Source organism: Echiichthys vipera, assembly GCF_963691815.1.
Source record: "Echiichthys vipera genome assembly, chromosome: 2".
NCBI classification, from domain to species: Eukaryota; Metazoa; Chordata; class Actinopteri; order Perciformes; family Trachinidae; genus Echiichthys; species Echiichthys vipera.
This window is the reverse complement of record NC_139827.1, coordinates 35095724-35116920: the sequence shown is the minus strand read 5'-3', so window position 1 is coordinate 35116920 and position 21197 is coordinate 35095724. Positions and strand designations below refer to the sequence as shown.

At 41.1% G+C, this 21197-nt stretch overlaps 1 protein-coding gene across 1 annotated transcript; it reads right to left on the bottom strand.

Moving 5' to 3' along the window:
- Positions 1-3179: 3179 nt before the first annotated feature.
- On the bottom strand, positions 3180-15618 carry stx3a (syntaxin 3a; the record flags this gene model as incomplete). The annotated part of the gene is made up of 10 exons (XM_083928916.1): positions 3180-3257; positions 4326-4436; positions 5813-5947; positions 6386-6459; positions 11643-11751; positions 12049-12119; positions 13994-14068; positions 14204-14303; positions 14446-14520; positions 15589-15618. 10 exons carry the CDS (start codon positions 15616-15618, stop codon positions 3180-3182), a joined length of 858 nt encoding a protein of 285 aa, XP_083785042.1.
- Positions 15619-21197: the final 5579 nt, after the last annotated feature.

The window sequence follows — 21197 nt, the reverse complement described above, 5'->3', positions numbered from 1 at the left end:
TTCCCCTCAACGAGGAAGTGCGTGTCGCTCCATACATGGAAGTGCACTTCAGACGAGCCGTTGTTGATTGGCTGGGAAATGTTGCATAGCTCTTGTGATTGGCGGCGGTGAGGTGTCTTTCAAACACGTACAGCGTGAGTACGGCGAGAGAGAGGAGATCTTGCCAAACTGTGATGCGCAGTACGAATGACGCCAAACGCAAATAACCACTTGAATGCGAAATGAATACAGTTGGATTTAATTCTCGTCAACAGGAGACTAAACTACAAAAGAAAAAAAAAACAATATAATAACTTCCCTTAAAAAATGCTGTAAATGAAAGGACTTAAATAATACAAGCAGCAAAGGAAGGACACACAATCACACTACATGTTATCATCACACAAGCTAATAATAATAACAATAATAATAATAATAATAATAATAAAGGTGAACAGAATGGCCAATGTGCTGACTGAACCATGGTTGACCATTAGTCCACCTGTACCATTGGATCCGTATATATAGTTGTTTTCTGTCCATTTTGCTGCTGCAACACTGTCAATTTCAGACTTGTGGGACTATAAAGCACTATCGTATCCTATCTTAATCTACATTTGAGACCTGATGATATTGTTTTTTTTTTTAATATTACAAGATTTAACTATCAAGGCTACTACGATTTTTGTAAGGTTTACATTTAGCTTTCTGGAAACCTGGCTAAGAAGAAAAAACCCAGGTTATAAGTGGAAAGTCCAGGATACTGCCAAAAACTGGCAGGTGCCCCAGCTGTAGCTTGACACACTACAATACAATACAATAGTACACCAGTGCTTGTATTGCTTCCAAAAATGTTCTACACAATATTTCAATATCCAGCATTTAATGTGATTTTTTTTTTACTGATTTATATATGAGCCTGTGACCAAATCTAGTCTCAAATTGTAAAAGATAAAATCCAAGTATGGTTTAAGAGTAGGCTGATATTACAAGAGTGGGCTGCAGTGCAGTGTCAATGCCAGGCCACAGTGGGAATGTCTAAGACCAACCTGAGTCAAACCATGGCATGAAACAAGAACCTCTTTGGAAATAAAGTCATAGTTGTCAAAAAAAGAAGGAGGGAAACACACATACACATTCAAAATGAAAGCATTCTTTGTAATAAATACACAAACAGCACATATCTGAAGCAGTAAAACACCCCAAGGCAGTGTCAGTGTTATAAAATAAAGCAGGGCTGTGTTTATGTCTAATATAACAGCTTCAGGATTTACTATTTTAAAATCACACAGCGTCTACTATCAATCATCTTTGACTCAGTTCAACATCAAAACTCCAATATGTGAATTCTTAAAGGAAAGTGACTGTCCTCCTTCATTCAGTTGAAACATGATTTGAATAAAGGCCCTCTATGGAGTCATACTGTAGCAGGTGCAGGGATCATTAGATGCAGTCAATAGCTGAAGTACTGGCACAGTAGTATGGTTTACACGTCAAAACACAAATAACAGAGAAATGTAAAAAAGAATCAGAACAGCTGTCTCAATACTTGGGATACTGACTTCATAGATGTGTACCATGATGACGGGTGGTGTGGTAGTCATGCGGTCCTACTACGGGGATATCTGTGCATCATAAATTTATAAATCATTTTCAGTTGTTTCTTGGATATGACAACATTTCTATCTTGTTCATTTTTCACTGTTTCGGTGTAAAAGTATTCAGTGTCTTTTAAGTATTTGAATCATCTGAGAAAGTAGGGACAATGGGACAATAAAACCATCTTGAAGCTCACACAATTACACAGTTCTTTCAGGTTTGACAGCTTTGTGAGGAATCTTTCCCTCACTGCCAAATGGAGACTGAGGTATTCAGGGTCTTTTTTCATGGGTAACACGTGGACAGAGATGTTAATAAAAGCAAACAGATACTTGGCTAGGGTAGGCTAGCAGACAGAACCATAAATATTTTGGTGACCCCCTCATCCTTCCACCAAGTTATCTTTTCTACTTTTCCATTCTGCAGATTTAGCTGATCTAAACTCAACAGAAAAGCCCTACACCTATACACCACCATTTACTGACAAATTCTGCACACAATACCATACAACTTCATGTGAATACTGCACCAGTAAGAGGAAAGACATCCAATTTTTTCCAGGACAATTTAGACGATTGATGCTCATTGTGAATGGAACATTTTCTTTCTATAGTTTGAAAGGGAGAAGGGCTGATTTACACTTCATTAGCTCTACAGTACAGCTCACATAGATCAAGACTATAATGGGGGGCCGGGTTATTAGATTGACTGGTGTCTCTAATATTTTGTTGAAGTTATGCTTTGTTTAACCCCAACATCATATGTACTGTAGCTGAGCATAAAGGCTGATCTAAATCTGTATGAGGCAGATACATTCAATCCAAATGCCATTGGATTGTCATTGTAAGAGTTCCATCTGGATATGACATTAAAGGCTGAAGATGTAGAATCTTTTTTTAAAGCTATATTTAAAAAAATTTAAAAAAATGATAATACAGGGCCTTTTGAGGGGTACAGAATGAAAGTATCGCTTTTCCATAAAAAATATATTTCGTCTGAATTACTTTCTGTCACGTTCTGTTTAAATTGTACCAGCTAATAGCAGTGGGCATTGCTGGTTGCAGGGTTGTCTGTTGTTGCTACAGAAACAAGAATCATGTTGAGTTGAGAGCTAGCTAATGGATTCCACAGCACTCAAAGAAAGACTTCCAGCTGAAGACTGGCTAACGTTAAATACTGTTGTCAAATTCATTGATTAGTCCAAATGAGTCATTACCCTGAATGATTCATCACTAACATGGAGCAGGCTGATCACCGACACACTTGACAATGAACCTGGCAACTGCTGGAAGTATTTATGTTGTTGAGACTACGATCTTGAAACACTAGATGGCGCTGTTCTGCTCATTCTCCATATTCAACCTTTAATTATCCAGAAACTGCAGTGAAACTGGATTTAAATGTGGGATGTCCTGAGAAGGTTAAAAAGTTGTCATAACATGTTCAGAAATAACGGAAAACAAATGCAAATATTTACAGGCTCTACTTCTATTTAGAGTTATTGAAATGAAATGTAAACTGATGCAAGGCTCTATTTGATGACCATCTAAGAGCAGTTCTGCTCTGCCTCATCCTGGACTGTGTGGACTCAGTCAGGTTTTCTATTTGAAGAAGCTGTAGACAAATGAACCGAGTATCAAGGCCAAAATCATCAAGCAGCAGAAGATCATCATTTGTTTCTGGAGAGAAGGATGGAAAAGGAAGATGGTGTTACATTACTCTCCTCTACAATGCAGGACTTAAAATCACTTAAGACAAAAACAAAACTGAGCACAATCAAATTTGAGTCAAGACCAAGACTAGGAGGGGGGTCAAGAAGCCAGATGGTTCAGGACCAGTTTGCAACAGCCCAATCATTATTCTCTATTCTGAAGGTTGGGTCTGTTCTGAAGGGGAAGGCAGTGAATTGAAATAGTAATGTGGCTCTACAAATCAGAGGATATTTCGCCCTTTCTCTCCGAAATACACAAACTGAGGGAATGCAACTCATGGGGGCTGTTGCACAAAACCTAGATAAGAGATTAAGCGGGGATAATCCCGGTATGCTGACTTACTTTAGCCATGACTTGGTTGCACAAAAGCAGAAGAAATATATATATATATATACATGTATATATATATATATATATATTATATTATTATATTTATTATTATAATTATTTATTTATATATATACAGGTAGATTTACAATGTATATATACACTGGAATATATATATATATATACTGTATATATAAAGACAGAGAGAGAGACGCTCTTGTGCATACATTGTGGTTAAGTGCAGTTGGCAAATTTCCAACTGTCTCCAATATTTGCCCGTCATCCCTTTTCTCGTTGTTTAATAATAGTGGCGGAATTTCCTTTTTTTTACATGCTTCACCTCCTCATAAGCTTCCATTAGTTCTTGCTGTTCGAAGGCAAAGAATAACGTTGCACGTTTCTGCATCAGTAAATCTGAGGTTGACCTCACGGCCTCCCTTTGAAATCTGTGTGAACGTGCACTCATGAGAATTACTTACACCTGGCTTGGCGTACGTGCAACTAATTAAGCCAGAATGATCAGACTTGACTAGACTAACCCTAACTTACAGCAGGGCACCACTCAGTAAATACATTTATGTAATGCATGAAAAGAGGGATCAAAGGGAACAAAATACTACAGAAAAATCAGTGATGGCGTTGTTATGACTTTAAAAAGTTTCAACAGTTTATTGCCTCCATTATACTGCTGAATCAGTCTCAACTTACCCTGCGTGCCTCCTGCTGGAATTTGGCTGCCTTTTTGGTGTCGGCCACAGCCCTCTCTACAAAGCCCACTGATTGGTCCATGTTGCTCTCAATTCTGTCAATCATGCCACCCTAGGCAGGACAAGACAGAATAATGTAAGATAACACAGAAAAACAGACAGATAACAAGTATTGGTGGTAATATTGACCTTATGCATTTTCAGCAGCAAAAAAGTGCTTTTTCAGGTTCATACATGTGTTTACATGCTTTGATGTTCAAATTTTTTTTATTTTTCTCATACTGCTCATGGCTTTAGTAACCTCTGTCTGAGACACCTATGTTTCAGCGCCTGTCTCTCTTTTAAGCCCCCCTCTCCCTGATAAGCCATGTCTGCTCTGATTGGTCAGGACTTCCTGGTCTTCCACTGTCTCTGTACTACTGCATTGGACTGGCTGAGTGTATAGTGGGATTTTCTACTGTCAAAAGTCACAAACAAAGTCTTCCAAAACAAACACTACACAACAGGATTGGGATTTGAAATTAGGGAGCAATGAACAACACAAGCAACTAAAATTACAGTTTTGTCTGCCGTTAGCATGTAGCTACATGTGGTAAACAGTGGACTGTGGGGGAATATAGCAGCACTTTTTACTGTCAGAAATCACAAATAACGTTTTATAAACCAAACACAACACAGCCGGACATGTTGCAGCGGGAGTGTCAGGGTTTACTCTATGTACTTTATTTACATATGCTTCCCGCCGCTGCTTCAGAGTTTTATGAAATGTCATTAAGTCGCAATTACACGACTCTGCGAGGCCTTGGACTGGACAAAACAGTGAAGACACATCGGTGCAGCACTCTAGAATCTGGGAGACAGCACCAGGGAGAGGCAGGCATTTGGCCTGCCCCCGCTGCTGAAAATAAAATTCTGGAAGAAACACTGAGTGTGATACTAAATTAGGGATAAATGAGCCTTCTCTGCCGCTAACATGTAGCTACATGTAGTAAACAGCAGCACGTTCTTCCTGAGCTCTGCGTAACTGTACTTCCTGGACAACCTTATTTGAAAATCGGAGGGGGCTTGATGTCAGATCAAGAAAGTAGAAAAAAGTGTCTGAAAGGAAGCGTTGACAGCAGTCGGTATCCTGAGCAGATTTGCTCATGGGGGGTTAGACTGGTTACCTATACACACGTTTACCTCATTATTTTAGACTTTGGTCATGTTTCGCATGAACATCTGACATTATAACAAGATATATATGACAGAAACTAAGGCAAAGCATCATAGCATCATAGGTCCTCCTGCATTTGATCAAATAGCTGAGCAGTTTTATAAATGTATGTACAGCGAAAAGGAAAGAGCTAAAAAAACATGACAGACTTTCTTATACACCAGTGACAAACATCGATTCAGACGAGATCAGGCCTCCCATTCATTTTGAATTTCTGCAGTTTCATAACTGTACATTTGAATCTCAATTGTGAGTTGTTTTTGTGTGTGTACCTGATTCTCAACCAGCATAGCGATGTCAACAAACATGTCATGGAGCTCCTTGATGCTGCTTTCCAGCCTCATTATGTCTTTGTGACGAGCCTCAATCTCATTCAGGGCCTGCTGGTTGATCTTAGAGTCCATGATCTGGAGAGGGAGGGGCGTGTGGTGAAACACATTTTGACAAAATGAATATACATTAAAAGGATGAATAAAAGATCAGAAAAAGGTCACTCAAACATCTAATGTGAAATCTGTTCAACAGGGTGTTTGATCAACAGAAACCATACCTGCACAGTCTAATGAACACAAGCAAGAGAAAAGCTTGTGTCAGTGAGCTGTACCATATGTACACATAATGTAAAATACAGGTACACTTTGAATTATCCAGTCCAACACAACACGTTAACTTAATGGGCTTTAGTACAGTGGTATTTATTGCAGTGATTGGATTATTTTGTAGTTGTGTTCAGGGCTGCACTTAATCATTTTACTATCGATTAATCTGCCAAGCAGCGGGTGACAACTGTACTTAAATGTCTTGTTTTGACCGACAAACATGGATCCACACCCTGTCAGTCTCACCCCGGCAGAGAAGACAGCTGAGTTGCCTCCCTCCAGCATCTCTTCCAGTTCCTCATCAGTCGTTGCTTTCCCCGCTGCAATGAACACAAAGGACAGTTATACAAGGGCTTTATATAAATACCTGTTAGCAGCTGACAAGTCTGCTTAAATACAGATGGTAGTGATGGAAACAAGTGCCCCGACATGCTTCCCTTTACACTGAAGCATGGCATGTCAAGTGACAAATTAAAGTAACAATAATCACTGATAAAATAAAATTTAGTAACTTAGGTCGCACTCACACTGTCCATTTGTACTGTGCCCAAGCACGTTTCAGGGCTAAAGTCTAGTTCAGGGGTCTGCAACCCGCGGCTCTTGGGCCGTATGCGGCTCTTTAGCCCCTTTTAAGTGGCTCCCTGTAGCTTTGCCAAAAAATGACATAAACAACGTGTAAATAACGTCTTTTTTGGACAGTGGACAAGGGAACAGCTGTTATCTAAGAGTTCAAGGTAATTTTTAAAAAATATTACGCGAAACTAAAATATGCGTCACATGCTAGGTCTACAGCCCAGCGCCTTTCCCTTCAGGTGGCTAATCTTAAGTTGGTGACCCGCACTGGTATGCTAGCTGCGGATAAATCCATCCAAAAACTTCAGAGGAAAATAGTGTTGCATGGACATATTCATTTGCTTTGCTTACCTGTATGCTTGATATGTAGTGAGAAATTAGCAAACAACATTTTATAGGACAGGTAATAATAGGAATAAATCGTCAAGAGTAACTATATATAAAGCTAAGCTGTGACATCAAATATGTTTTGCGGCTCCAGACAAAGTTTATTTGGTGGAAGAGGGGGCAAAATGGCTCTTTGGATAGCAAAGGTTGCAGACCGCCGGTCTAGTTCGTTTGACCAGTGTGAGTGCAATCGTACCACGTCTAGGAGTGGTATGCTTGCCGTCAACGGCCCGTTTGGGAGAGGTGGGCTTTTGTAAAGCACGTTTGCACATGTACGAGCACGAGCGTGCGCACGTGTACAAGCACGAGGCCTACAGCGGTTCTGATGTCATTTTATGTGCGTCTGTTTGGACATAGATAAAAAGAAGGAGGGACCATGCGCGGACATTTAAAACAATGGCGGTGAAAGGTTCACGGTGGTGTGATGCGGAGGTGGAGTGTTTACTGCAGATTTGGTCGATGAAAAGATTCAAAAACAGTCGACAAGACGCACAAAAATTCTGAGGTCTATGGAAAGATCTGAAAACAAAGCCACGCATCGCCATGACGTCATCAATGCGTGTGACGTGTGACGTGTGACGTGTTACGGTGTGATGACGTATAGGCAGCAAGAAGCATTCGCCGAGGCCCAGGTAGTGTGAGTACAAACGGGCCTGGGCCGCGGGGGGAGAGAGAGGGGGGAGAAGTACCCTAAAGCACGGGGCACGGTACGGATGGACAGTGTGAGTGCGCCCTAAAGGTACCCTATGGAGTTTTGCCTCCACTTAGGATGTTGTACAGTATGCACACCACATGCACTGGGGTGATACGTATTTCCGCCAGATCAGCCAGAAAATTGTGTTTTTGGCATCACATCTCACATAGTGATGCAAGGTCTGGCCTCTCCAGTCGAGCTTTTGCTGCTCCCTGGCCCATTTTGTCATCCCCCGGGTTGAGGATGGATTCAAAAATGCCCTGAAACATTGCCCGCTTTCTGCCGCCCATGTTAACAATACACAGTATATATGATGTTAACCGGTTTGGGCTGTTCAGACCATAGCACGTTGTAATCTAGTCTCTGGTCAATTTCTCTGCAAACCACGAGTGAATCTGACAAGAAAACACACTGATAAACTATTATACAGTAAACTATATAAATATATTAGGATATAAATGATCTGATTCTGCACTTTTGCTTTTCACTTTGACATCAAAACCTCCACCACTGTCTTGTCATCCTGCTACTCTGTTGCTCCTTTACACAGTGGAGAAGATGCTTTCACATGGGCATTGAAAAAAAGAACTAAAGAGGTTTTATTTCCATAAAAAAAATCAAAACGAAAGTGGGCATGTAATGTCATCAATGTTTCCCAACGCTGTGTAACACTGTGTCAGACCAGTAACTCTCACACACTCAAATAAAAAACTCAGTAACAATATATAGTATATAATGCTGTGTGTTTCTGTTGCCCTTAAAAGGGTTAACCCAAGTTGACTCGCCTTCACGACAACAAGGCTTGATTTCAATGTGAAGTGCACACTATCAGGGTCACTAACAACCGAGGAGGGACAAATGACATCATTGGTTGCAAATGGTGGTGTACTGTTGTGACGCAGTTGTCACTCAAAGAATGCTGCCTGTAGCCCATGCATCAATGTAAACAAACAGGAGGACTGTGTTTTTATGGGAACATTAATGCAGTTAATGACTGAAGATTACAACAACATGGATATGTGGCTCCTGGAAGTCCATGATAAGGAAGTAATTAACAGCAGATGACCTGGCGGTGAGGAACAATGTAATGTTACTGTATGTGAACGTGACAAAGCTGGTGAATAAGAGAGGGGTCTGCCGTACACAGAAACAGCTCACAAAATCATTAAATGCACTAAAAAAGCAGAAGACGGAATACTACAAGAGCCAAAGGCTCTTTGTCCAAGCTATGCCATGTGTTTAAAACAACAATCTCAATTAATTATACAGTCAATAGTATTGGAAGTACTGAAGCTATAAAAGTAGTCAGTCAGGTTGCAGTTTACATCCAAACTGTCCAGACTTATACATAATGTAGTGACAACTTTGAAGGAATATAATTAAAGGTATTCAGTGTATTTTTTGGTGAAACGTGGATGCTTCACACACATCTTCAGATCTCTACAATCAGAACAGTTGGAAGATCATTGTCACCAGTTCAGCCTCCCCTTCTCTTCTGACTTTTGAAACATTAGGATGTCACAGTGAAGTTGACCTTTCACCTTTAGGATAAAACATGTCATCACTTATCATTTTATCCTGTTAGACAGTGGTGTGAAATGTTGTCAGATGGCCAACAACATGTTTTGTGAGGGCCAAGTAAGCTTGACCTTTGACCTCCAAAATAAAATCAATTCATCCTTGAGTCCAAGTGGACATTTGGGCAAGAAAAGTCCTTCCGGGGTTCCTGAGATACTGTGTTCACAAGGTTGGGACTTACTGACGGACAGAGACAGTAAAACAGACAGACAGACAGACATACAGAAAGAGACGGACAGACAGAGACAGAGGAACAGACAGACAGACAGACGGACAGACAGAGACTGACAGAGACAGACGACAGACGGACAGACAGACAGCAGAGACGGACAGAGACAGATGGACAGACAGACAGACAGAGGGTCAGACGGACAGACAGAGACAGACGGACAGACGGGCAGACGAACAGACAGACCGACAGACAGAGGGTCAGACAGACGGAAAGAGACAGATGGGCAGACAGACAGACAGAGACAGACAGACGGACAGACAGAAGGTCAGACAGATAGACAGACAGAGGGTCAGACAGACAGACAGAGGGTCAGACAGACGGACAGAGGCAGGCAGACGGACAGAGACAGACAGACAGACATACAGAAAGAGACGGACAGACAGAGACAGAGGAACAGACAGACAGACAGACGGACAGACAGAGACTGACAGAGACAGACGACAGACGGACAGACAGACAGCAGAGACGGACAGAGACAGATGGACAGACAGACAGACAGAGGGTCAGACGGACAGACAGAGACAGACGGACAGACGGGCAGACGAACAGACAGACCGACAGACAGAGGGTCAGACAGACGGAAAGAGACAGATGGGCAGACAGACAGACAGAGACAGACAGACGGACAGACAGAAGGTCAGACAGATAGACAGACAGAGGGTCAGACAGACAGACAGAGGGTCAGACAGACGGACAGAGGCAGGCAGACGGACAGAGACAGACAGACAGACAGACAGAGACAGACTGACAGACAGATGGATAGACAGAGGGTCAGACGGACGGACAGACAGACAGACAGACAGACAGAGGGTCAGACAGACGGTCAGACAGACAGACAGACAGACGGACAGACAGAGATGGACGGACAGACGGTCAGATGGATGGACGTACAGTCTGAGAAACAGCCTGAAATCCCATTGCCTCTGGCCATGGCTGTCACTGGCACAGGGACGTAAGAACAGTAGCTATTGTTGTTATAGTAAGATACTAGGTTACAAGTTTACGTAATACGTAACAATAGTACTCACACTCTCCTACCAGTCTACTGGAAGCGGCCGTTTTGAGGACCACAGTAAGACTTCCTCTGCCTGTTTGCATTTTTAAGAAGGTCTTTTTGGGCTTGCCATTTGCAAACGTTACATTCATTGCTACAAGCTAGCGTTAGTTAGCTCTGTAAATAGTGGCACTGTAAACTATGTTGTGATTGATGGATCGTCATTAAAGGAATCTGTTGTTGTGACTGTATATTGACGTGTAGCGCTTACACTGGACAGCAAGCCGGCAATTTGGCTGCCTTTTTTGCCCGACCTGGTCGACGTATTCAGACAGATCGGGGTATATCACTGGCCTGATTTAGCCCCCCAATGCGCCGGCTCAGACCCTACATGTATTGGCGGCTCAATTTCCATGTAAATAGACTTTTGCGGCTTGCCGGCACATTCGGCGGCGGTGTCGATGACGCCAACTGTTGTGTGACCCACAGCCTGGAGTTTTAAAAGCAGGAAACAGCTGATCACAGGAACAAGAGACAGCAAGTCATCACCTGGTCATCACTTCAACCGCAACAGCAAAATATCGACCGTAGAGGTGAGCAACTGGACGGCAGTAGCTCAGTCCATAGGTGACTCGGCTGAGAACCGGAGGATTGCCGGTTTGAGTCACTGTGTGGACCATGAATGGATTGTGGACTGGTGGCTGGAGAGGTGCCAGTTCATCTCCTGGGGCACTGCTGATTTGCTGTTGAGCAAGGCACCGATCCCCTGCGGATCGGTGCCGCTGCTCGGGGCGCTGAGCCATTGGCATCCCCCTTGCTCTGATATCTCTCCATTAATTGCATGTATATAGGTCCTATTTGTGCATGTGTGTGTATTTCGGACGTGTGTGTGTAACCTGTATAATAATAATAACAGAGTGAAAAAAATGTATTTCCCTTGCGGGATAAATAATAGGAATTCTTCTTCTTCTGCAGAAGAATCTCACCAAAATATGTGTCTTTATCAATGTTTACATGTAGTATGTAGTAATTAGTTGTAACTCACTGATCTCCAACTGTCTGGCAATACGTCCTTTGCTCTTATCTCTGAAGTCCACTTGAGCCTCGTTGTATTTTGTCATCACCTCCACAAACTTCTTGGCCAGGATAGCATGCTGTGGAAATGAGAAGGCAGTCCATTGACTTCACAAAGACAGTAAATGTGGTATGGCAGTCACATAACACATTTCATAATGTGGACTGGAGTAGTTTCCCATCATTGTCACTAAAAAGGATTTTGACAATATTTATGTTTTACAGCAATGCAATGGTTCTATTTTTGTTTTGAGGAGAATTTCAAAGCATTGTAAAGTTAATGAGTGTTCCCTCCTAAGAAAACGTGTGAACTGTGAGCCCAGCTGAAGTTGGTTCAAGTAAATTTGATTTCAGGGGGTGAACTTATATTGTCTGACCTGTGATTTGCGTATCCTGAGGTCGGCTGAGGCCCTCTCATCTGTGTTTGACTCAAGCTGGCGCTCAATACCTGATGCACACACACACACACGCACACACACACACACACACACACGCACACACGCACACACGCACTCACACACGCACGCACGCATGCACGCGCACACGCACACACACACACACACACAGAACAGGGGACAGTAATGTGATCGTATTATTGTTGTGGAAGAGGCTATCCACAGATATTAAAAATAAGGTGGCTTCAAATTGGTACTTTAAAGAAACTGCACATACAGGATGAGATACAACAGACACAGTTTGGATTAAAATGAGTAATACATTAGTATACAGCAGTCTTGGTGAAACACCAAATGTATCTTTTGGGTCTTGAGCTGAAACAGTTTGGGAACCCTGGTATACAGGATATTATCTGCTCATGTGTGCAGCAGCAGTAGCAGGCATTCACACTCACTGCAGTATCAACTGCACAACTGAGTTTCCAAATGCCTCTCATTTAGAATTTAAGTGTCACTTCACCCACAGCACAAACACATCCTGGTAACACTTTCTATGAAGACCACATTTCTAGTGCATTACGATGGCATTCATAGAGAATTATAATGCATTCATAATGTTTTATGACTACACTCATAAACACACATAATGCCTAATTTCTGATGCACTATATCCAAAACATTGTACTAGGGGTGACCCCGAATAGTCAACTATTCGATGATTCGCTCTGAGGAGCCATGATTTTACATATAGATGCTTGGTTTCTCCCAATAAACCATGATAAATAGCCTATTTGGGTATAAATATAAGCCTATTAATCAGTTGCTAAAAATGTGAAAATAACTCATGTGCTTTTAATCTATCTCCTTAGTGTGCGGGAATACAACAGTCTGCTCCTGTTTAATCATCAGCATCGTTTCCTTTGAATATTTGCCCATTTGTTGTTGGTCTGAGACAGCGAAATGAAAGTGAAACTACAGTTCTATAAATTAAATAATTCATGTTCTAACAACAAACACTTTTAATAAGATGCTCCTATCAGAAATCAGAAATCACATCTCTCAGTAACCCTCTTTCTGACACGTGTGACCGTGCAGCGCTGGACTCACATGCACCCACCGCTGTCTGCTTCATGTCCAAGGCTCCACCCTGGATCAGAGGGTTTTTCAGGAGCAAAAAAAACCTGATTCGGCGGTTAGTCGACTATAGGCAACATGACCAATCAGATTTGACTATGAAAAGGTTTAGTCGGGGACACCGCTACATTATACTAGTATTATAATAGGACTCATAGTGTGCTATAATAATGCATGCTTTATAAGGTGTCATTGTTGAAGGTAAGTAAAGTCATATATTTTCATAGATTTAAAGAATCTGTGCTGCATCAAAGCCCACTGACTTCTGACTACAGCTGACTGGTTGTGTGTAGGTGAGTATAGGTTTTCATAATCTATTATAATCAGTCACCCTCTAGTTTATAGAGCATCCACAAGACACTTGAACTTTTAAATCATAATAAGTCACATGCATTATGTTTTATGACTGTTGAACTGGTGCATCAGAAGGTATTATGTGTGTTTATGAGTATGAAAACATTATAATTCACTGTGAATGTCCTCATACTGCACTATAGATCACTATACGGTAGGTCTTAGAAAGTGTTACCCATATGGCCCAACAAATGGTATCTATTTACCATGCAAAGGTTTTCAGATATCTGTCTCTAAAAAGGATCTGCCACCATCACCATACAATGGAGTTCAGTGAAATCTCCTGGACTATTCACAGACTCCAATAACTCTTTCACCCACCCATTGTTTATACCAACTGAATTATTAAATTCTTTTAGTGGTAAAAAAAAACCAGCAACAACAGCAAACAAACAAAAAATGCGCCTTAAAGGAAGAAGGTAAGAAGACAAACACTGACTCTTAAGTTTGTTTCTTGCGTTGTTGGCCGACTTCTTGATCTCATTGGTGAGGGCTTCAACATCATCTTGTGTTTCTGATAGAGAGAGTAGAGCAGAGAGCAGAGGGAGATCACAAACAGCAGGGCGCAATCCAGTAAGAGACTTGAAGATGGATATGAGTATGTGTGTGTGTGTGTGTGTGTGTGTGTGCGAGTGTGTTTCTTTGTTACTCTGGTCGGAAGTGGGGGCCGACAAGATGGTGGAGTAGAGTTTCTTTATTTCTGTGACGCTCTCGTCTATCTTGTCAATGCTGATACGGATATCTTCAATCTGGAAGACACACACATGCGCGCGCGCGCACACACACACACACACACACACACACACACACACACACACACACACTCACACATAAGCAAGAAATACATTTTCTTGTAGAAATCTGAGGAATAGTCGGACACAGATAGAGTACCTGAGTAAAGAAGTCATCCATAAAAGCCTCGTTCTCCACAGGAACTTCAATGTCATCACCTCCAGCGTCACTCTTCTGTTAAACACAAACACACACACACACACAAACACACACACACACACACACACACACACACACACACACACACACACACACACACACACACACACACACACACACACACACACACACACACACACACACACACACACACACACACACACACACACACACACACACACAGGTACTTCAGATACCTTCCAAAGAAGCCTTTAGACAAATGTCCCAGCAGAAAAAATACAACAAAGGGGTCCAATATTCTTATTCCATTCCCTATTATTTGTATCTTTGGGATAAGATACAAATATGGTCACCTGACTATAATGAATTATTTGTTTCCAAATGAGTATTTTTAAGACAGACGGGAATCTAAAATGGGAAGAATGTGAAGTCTGAAACATTTGTTCAATTTTTAATCACTTAGGGTGTTTTATACACCATAAGATCTTAAACAAATGTTCTTCTTTTTCTTTTCTTCATGATGTGTTCTCTTCTGTTCTGTTGTACTTGTGAGAATGTGTCTTCAGACAGAACAAGCAGAGGCCCGTTCCTTTTAGTGTGTTTTACGTGTGAAAGCCGTTGGAAATGTTGTTGTCATTCTATGAAGTACGGGCCAAACAGAAGCTTGGTGCGTGCCGCCGTGACGTCAGATCAACCACGGTAAATCAATGCCTCGCACGCGCTACTGCCTTCTGCACGCGCAGACACGGTGCATTCATGTCACTGAACTACTCATCCTCCCATAATACAACACGCTTTTACCCACGGGCTGTAGGAGCTATAAGCCTACTTTACAGTATTTATAATCATTTTCTTTATTTATATGAGTTCAGAGAATACACCTATGTATACAAACTAAATCTTGCCCTTGTATGCACCGTCAATTGTATTCATTTCAAGCCTAGAGCCTACTTTAATGAGCTATTTTGAAAGTGATTTTCATATTTGGTGAATTATGCTACTGTCTGGTGGTAAAAGCTAAATGGCATACATGTGGAATGGAAGCAAGTAAGGTTGTAGTTGGGCCTGTGTTAGCAACAGGTGCTCTACAGGGTAAAATAAAAAATAGAACTATGTGCTTACCTCCTTCAGCTGTGCCAGTCGGTCCTTCATCTTGACAAGTCTGTGGTTCAAATAGAAATCCAACCAATAAATGAAAAAAAGACAAAGAAAGAGATATCTCAAAAAGAGACAGGCTAACCTCACAGGTCTCGGTCTTCCTCTACCCTTCAACAGCTATTAAAATGGCCTCCTAATTAGCCCAGTGGATGATCAGCTCCTTCAATTAATCCAGGAGATCTGACCCGAAGAGTCGTCAGAGCCGCAGGCGAGCACAGGGTAAGGGATGAATCCAAACTGTACATGGATAGTAGGTCTTGGTTGTTTGAGTGTTTCTCCCTGAGGCAATATTTGTGGTCAACCTAACCTGGTGTCCCACTAAGCCTCTATCCTCTAAGAACGGATTAGGACAACAGTGTTCAGGACGATAAAGCTGCCTCCCCCTCATCCCTCCCACGTCTCCTAACACTGTATGTTGACTTTATAAATTGCTATTAGCAATGTAAAAATGGGTAAAAAGATTATTGTTCTATCTTAGTATCCACTGCAGCTGAATAAAACTAAGTATGGATGTTATTGCGTAATAACGCATGTGTTCAGCAGTAGCTAAAGTATTCCCGGCATGTTAGAAAATACTAAGTATTTAAGTTAAAAGGCAGAACAACATTGGATTTATGCTAGTTTGATTAACGGCTGAATCTGTAGAATCTTTATTAAAAGCTATATATATATATATATATATTTTTTTTTAAACTAATTAATTAATTTTAATTTTTTTAAAAATAACACACCCACGGGATGTTTTGAGGGGTACAGAATGAAAGTATTGCTATTTAGTCTGAATTATTTTTTAAAACATTTTTGACAGGTTTGACAATGACTGTCTGTCTGTCCCGTTGTGTTTCCATGGCAGCAGCCAATAGCATTGGACGTTGCTGGTTGCCAGGGTTGTCTGTTGTTGGGTGCAGCTACTGTAGACTGACACTGGGTGAAATGGAGTTTGCCAATCCTGCAGCTGCTTCGGAGCCTCAGTGAAGGGGGCGTTATTTGTCCCAGCAGCTGAGTGAGCGGAGACGGGCAAAAACCAGAGTCAATATAGACCAAGCATTCACTCAATGGACTGAGAGAAAGGAGAGAAACGCCATTAAAACGCACGCCCAAATGGCTACGGTTCTCCTCATCCATCTTTGATTTTGTGCATTAATTTTCATTTTACGAACACGTTTGAGGCCTTAAGGATGCACAAAATGCATGAAACTGTGGACACATGTTCAAAGCAATTATGTTCTTGATTTGTTGTTATAATTTGACTCTGCCCCTAATTACTTTGAGCACATGAACGCATTTTTAGCACACTTGTTATACTCGAAAGTGCACAAAACCTGGCAGACACATGAAAACCCTTAAACATTGTTTAAGTATACAGTGATTTGGTCCATGTGTGTTTAGCTGGCTCCATGGCGCCCCCTAATGCCCTGAAGGCCTTAGTTGAAACAAAGTTGCTCTGATATTCACAAAATTTGGTACCCACATAGCTTTAATCATCTCAGACACATCTCCCATTAGCTTTCATTAGCTCCGCCCAACAGGAAGTTGGCCATTTTGAATTTTGTGTGGTTTTCATGTATTTTACGCAAACTTTTTCAATCTCCTAGAGAGATTAATCAGATTAATTTCATATTTTCTTGGTATAATCCTCCCACTAATGCGATGCTAAATTGTGAAGGAATAGTAAACACCTTGAACGATGATGTCATAACTCATGTGACTACCCGCCATTTTAGGCAGGTCTGGTGTTTTTCATAACTTCTAAAGAGTTCAACAGATCAATCTCAAATGTGGTCATCAGAATCACGAGACATTCACGATGCCACATTTAAAGCATTTGTGATTTACTGTGTTTTTACTTTTCTGCCAGCGTCCCGCTAACAACTCTATTGCAAACAGGTAAAAACCATCTGTTCAAAAAAATCCATGGTTTTGTTTGGAAATCCTTCCCTTTAAAATGCAGGAAAGTCGAACAGACCGGCTCAATGGTGGCCATCTGCCTTGACTGGTTTGGGGGTTCTTCTTTTCACATAGTAAAAGTAAATGTGATGTTTTCAATGAACACTTTATCTCATCAGGTTATATATTTGAAAATACTGGTTTTCCAACCACTGACTGATCACAGTGCACCTTGCTGGGCAAACACATCTGACACTGATATTTGCATTAATTTGGAAGTGTTTAATGCTGTGTTCTATTGATGCAAAAAACAAACAAACAAACAAAAAAAAACAACCCCACTGGGACCTATCAGTTAGAGCCACGGTTCTTATAATTAGCAGCTTCACTTCTGGTATACAGTGCTGTGTATTTGCCAAAAAGTATTTTCCCCCTACAGATTTATTCTGTTCTTGCTTTTTTGTCACACTTGCATGCTTCAGATCATCAAACATATTTCAATATCAGACAAAGATAACCTGAGTAAATACAAATGCCGTTTTTAAATGATGATTTAATTTATTAAGGTAAAAAAAAAAAATCCAAACCAACCTGGCCCTGTTTGAAAAAGGAATTGCAACACCTGCAATCAAGTGTTTGTGATAACTGATAAATGACTCTTTCACATCGCTGTGGAGGAATTTTGGTCCACACTTGGCAGAATTGCTTGAATTCAGTCACAATGGTGGGCTTTCAAAGTGAATGGCCTGGTTGAGGACATGTCACAGCATCTGAATCAACTTTGAGTCAGGACTTTGACTGAGCCACTCCAAAACCATCATTTGGGTTTTTTTGAGCCATTCAGAGGTAGACTTGCTGGTGTGTTCGGATCATTGTCCTGCAGTGCACATTTTAATCACACACTCCATAGAACTGTGATGGCAGTATCAAAAACTTTGAAGTATGTTGCTTTTGATGTAGATAACAAGAAGGATTGTGTCGCCCTGGTTCTTTTTCATTTATTTAAGGCTACTGTCAATCATCAAATTCCTTTGAGATGCCTAGAATCTATTGGATTGATGATGAATCATATAATTGGTTTGCAAATAATCTCAGTGGTAGAATACAAGCTGTTATGGCTAAGCCTGTGTTCTACCTCTCTAGCCTCATGAGTGTTATGAGCAAGGTTCTATTCACACCAGTAAACCACAGCATTATAACATGTGAGCAAAGAGAACCAAATAAAACCAAGTAACACTTAGGAGAGTACCCTGCAACCATTATTTTAGGTATCTCCCTACTCTAACACACCTGATTCTAACAATGATAAAACCCCTGACATGCTTCAGCTGTTGGATAGCAGATCATTAGAATCAGGTATGTTCCAGTAGAGAGAAACCTAAAACATGCAGGAGAGTAGCTCTCCAAGAGCAGCTTTGGACACTCCTGCTGTAGATATGTAATTTGCTGAGGGTCTATGGCAAACCAGGGGAAACAGTTAAGCCAATGCAGAGTGTGGGTGCTCCAGCTCAGGTTGGGGGAGGTGATACAGGGAGTGTTACAGCACTGGTCACACTTGCAGCCCAACAGATAATCAGGGGATTCATTTAGGCCCAATTCATGGCATATAAGGAAACTTTCAGGTCAGGACAACTCAGTTATACCTTGCACTTGTGGGCTCAGAGATAGAGTGGGTCATCCTCCATTCGGAAGATCAGAGGTTCAGTCAGGAGATAAGGAAACTTGAAGTATTATTGGGCAAGACACTGAGCCCCAAATTGCTCCCCATGCTGTGCATGTGATTTGAATAAAAGAGGCGACTGCGGGCACTCCTGTCTAGTGCCTCGATGTAAGGAAAAATAGTCAGAAGAATTATTGTTTCTCCTTATGGAAGCAGCATATAAAGGTTTTATCCATGTGGCAAAATTAGGACCAAATCTGTATTTCCTAATGCATATATGAAATATGAGTCCCACACAACACAGCCAGGTGCCTTTTTGGCATTACCTGAAACCACCACCTCTGTAATGCCAGACTGAGCCAAGTACAGAGTGTTAAAAAAAAGAAGCCTATATTAAAAACAAATGTCTGTTCCTGACAACACCATTTTGATCAGATGAAATTATCTGACAGTTTTCAAGCCTGGTAGCTAACAGTTTAGCTAGTAACTTGTAATTAGCATTCAGAAGTTACAGTATATGGGCCAGAAAGAACTGCAATCCAATGGGTTCCTGTCTTTTATAAGGAGCAATGAGATAGAAGGTTGGTAACATTTTGATGGTTATCAAACAAAACTGAAACCAAAAGTAGAAAAAGTGATTTGAAGAAGACTTTATAAAATTCAGATGGAAACCCATGTTGCCCTGGACACTTGCCTCCCTTAAGGCACATATTGCCCCTGCTATTATTCTAACCTACAGTATGTAAGTCCCACATTCCAGGTCACAAGAGAACATAGAACATACTTCATTAGAGTTGTATCTTGAGATGATTCTGAAGTGTACAAGTTTTAATAAAATAGTTTTAATAGTGCATTTATTTTGTCATAATTAACCGTCTGGCCTCCTGACTGTGACCTAAACTGTGATGACCTATTCTTTAAACTACCTTAGAAGTGAAATATGGCTCCTCATGATCTTGCTGGATATGGCGAAGAAGTTACACTTGAAAACCTTGTCCTTCTAGTCAGATATGGTAAATACTACAGCTGACAAGATGTCTCCTCCAGATGAATCAATTAGACCCTGCTGCTCTACACACCAGCCCAGGTACCTTGTTGATTATGAGGTAGCTCACAGGCAACTATCCCCCTGTCATCAACCAGCAGATGGCAGCATCACTTCTTTTCCTGTTTATGATGAGGAAATACTCAGCTTTCCTACTGCTGAAACTTCTCTGCAGGATCCAAAGGGGATGAAAAAAGATTAAATTGTGATGTCAATAGATTAAATTAATTTCAATTCAATTTTATTTAGGGTGCCAAATCGTAACAAAAGTTATCTCAGGACACTATACAGAGTAGGTATAGACCACACTCTATGACTTACTTATGATTTACATAGACACAACCATTCCCCCGTAGAGTACGATGGCAACCTTTAACAGATAGGAACGTGGAACAGACCCAGCTCTATGGAGGAGGGACATCTGTCTGCACCGGTTGGAGAGGAAGAAAAGGAGAGAGAAAGAGAGAAAAGACAGACAGATGGACAGAGAGAGACAAAGACAGACAGACAGACACACTTCCAGGGATGCAAGCAACCAGAGAAGTAACAGTAACTATAATAACAGTTATAGTAATGTAAATATGACTTATATGTTATGGCAGTTAATACAGCAGAGCAGCAAGAAACAGGCACAGCCAAGTTGACATAACATGACAATACCAACTGTAGTGGTAAAAATGGAGTTGAATTAGTAACATGCATTGATGAGACATGAATGATACAGTACTCAGAGTATCAGGAATAGTATTACCCCCGACAGACTAGGCCTAGGTATAACAACATTGTTGTGTTGTAAAAAATTAAAAGGAAGCTAGCAGGCAAGCTAATCAAGAGGAACGGTGTTTACTTCTCAGGAGTCAGGACAAGTGCAGCTATATTCAGAATGCATGAGTTTCAAGAAGTGATACTGCCACCTACTGGCGTGATATATTTATGCAGGCACACACATCTGTACCACATATTCCTTCTTTTTAAGAATAA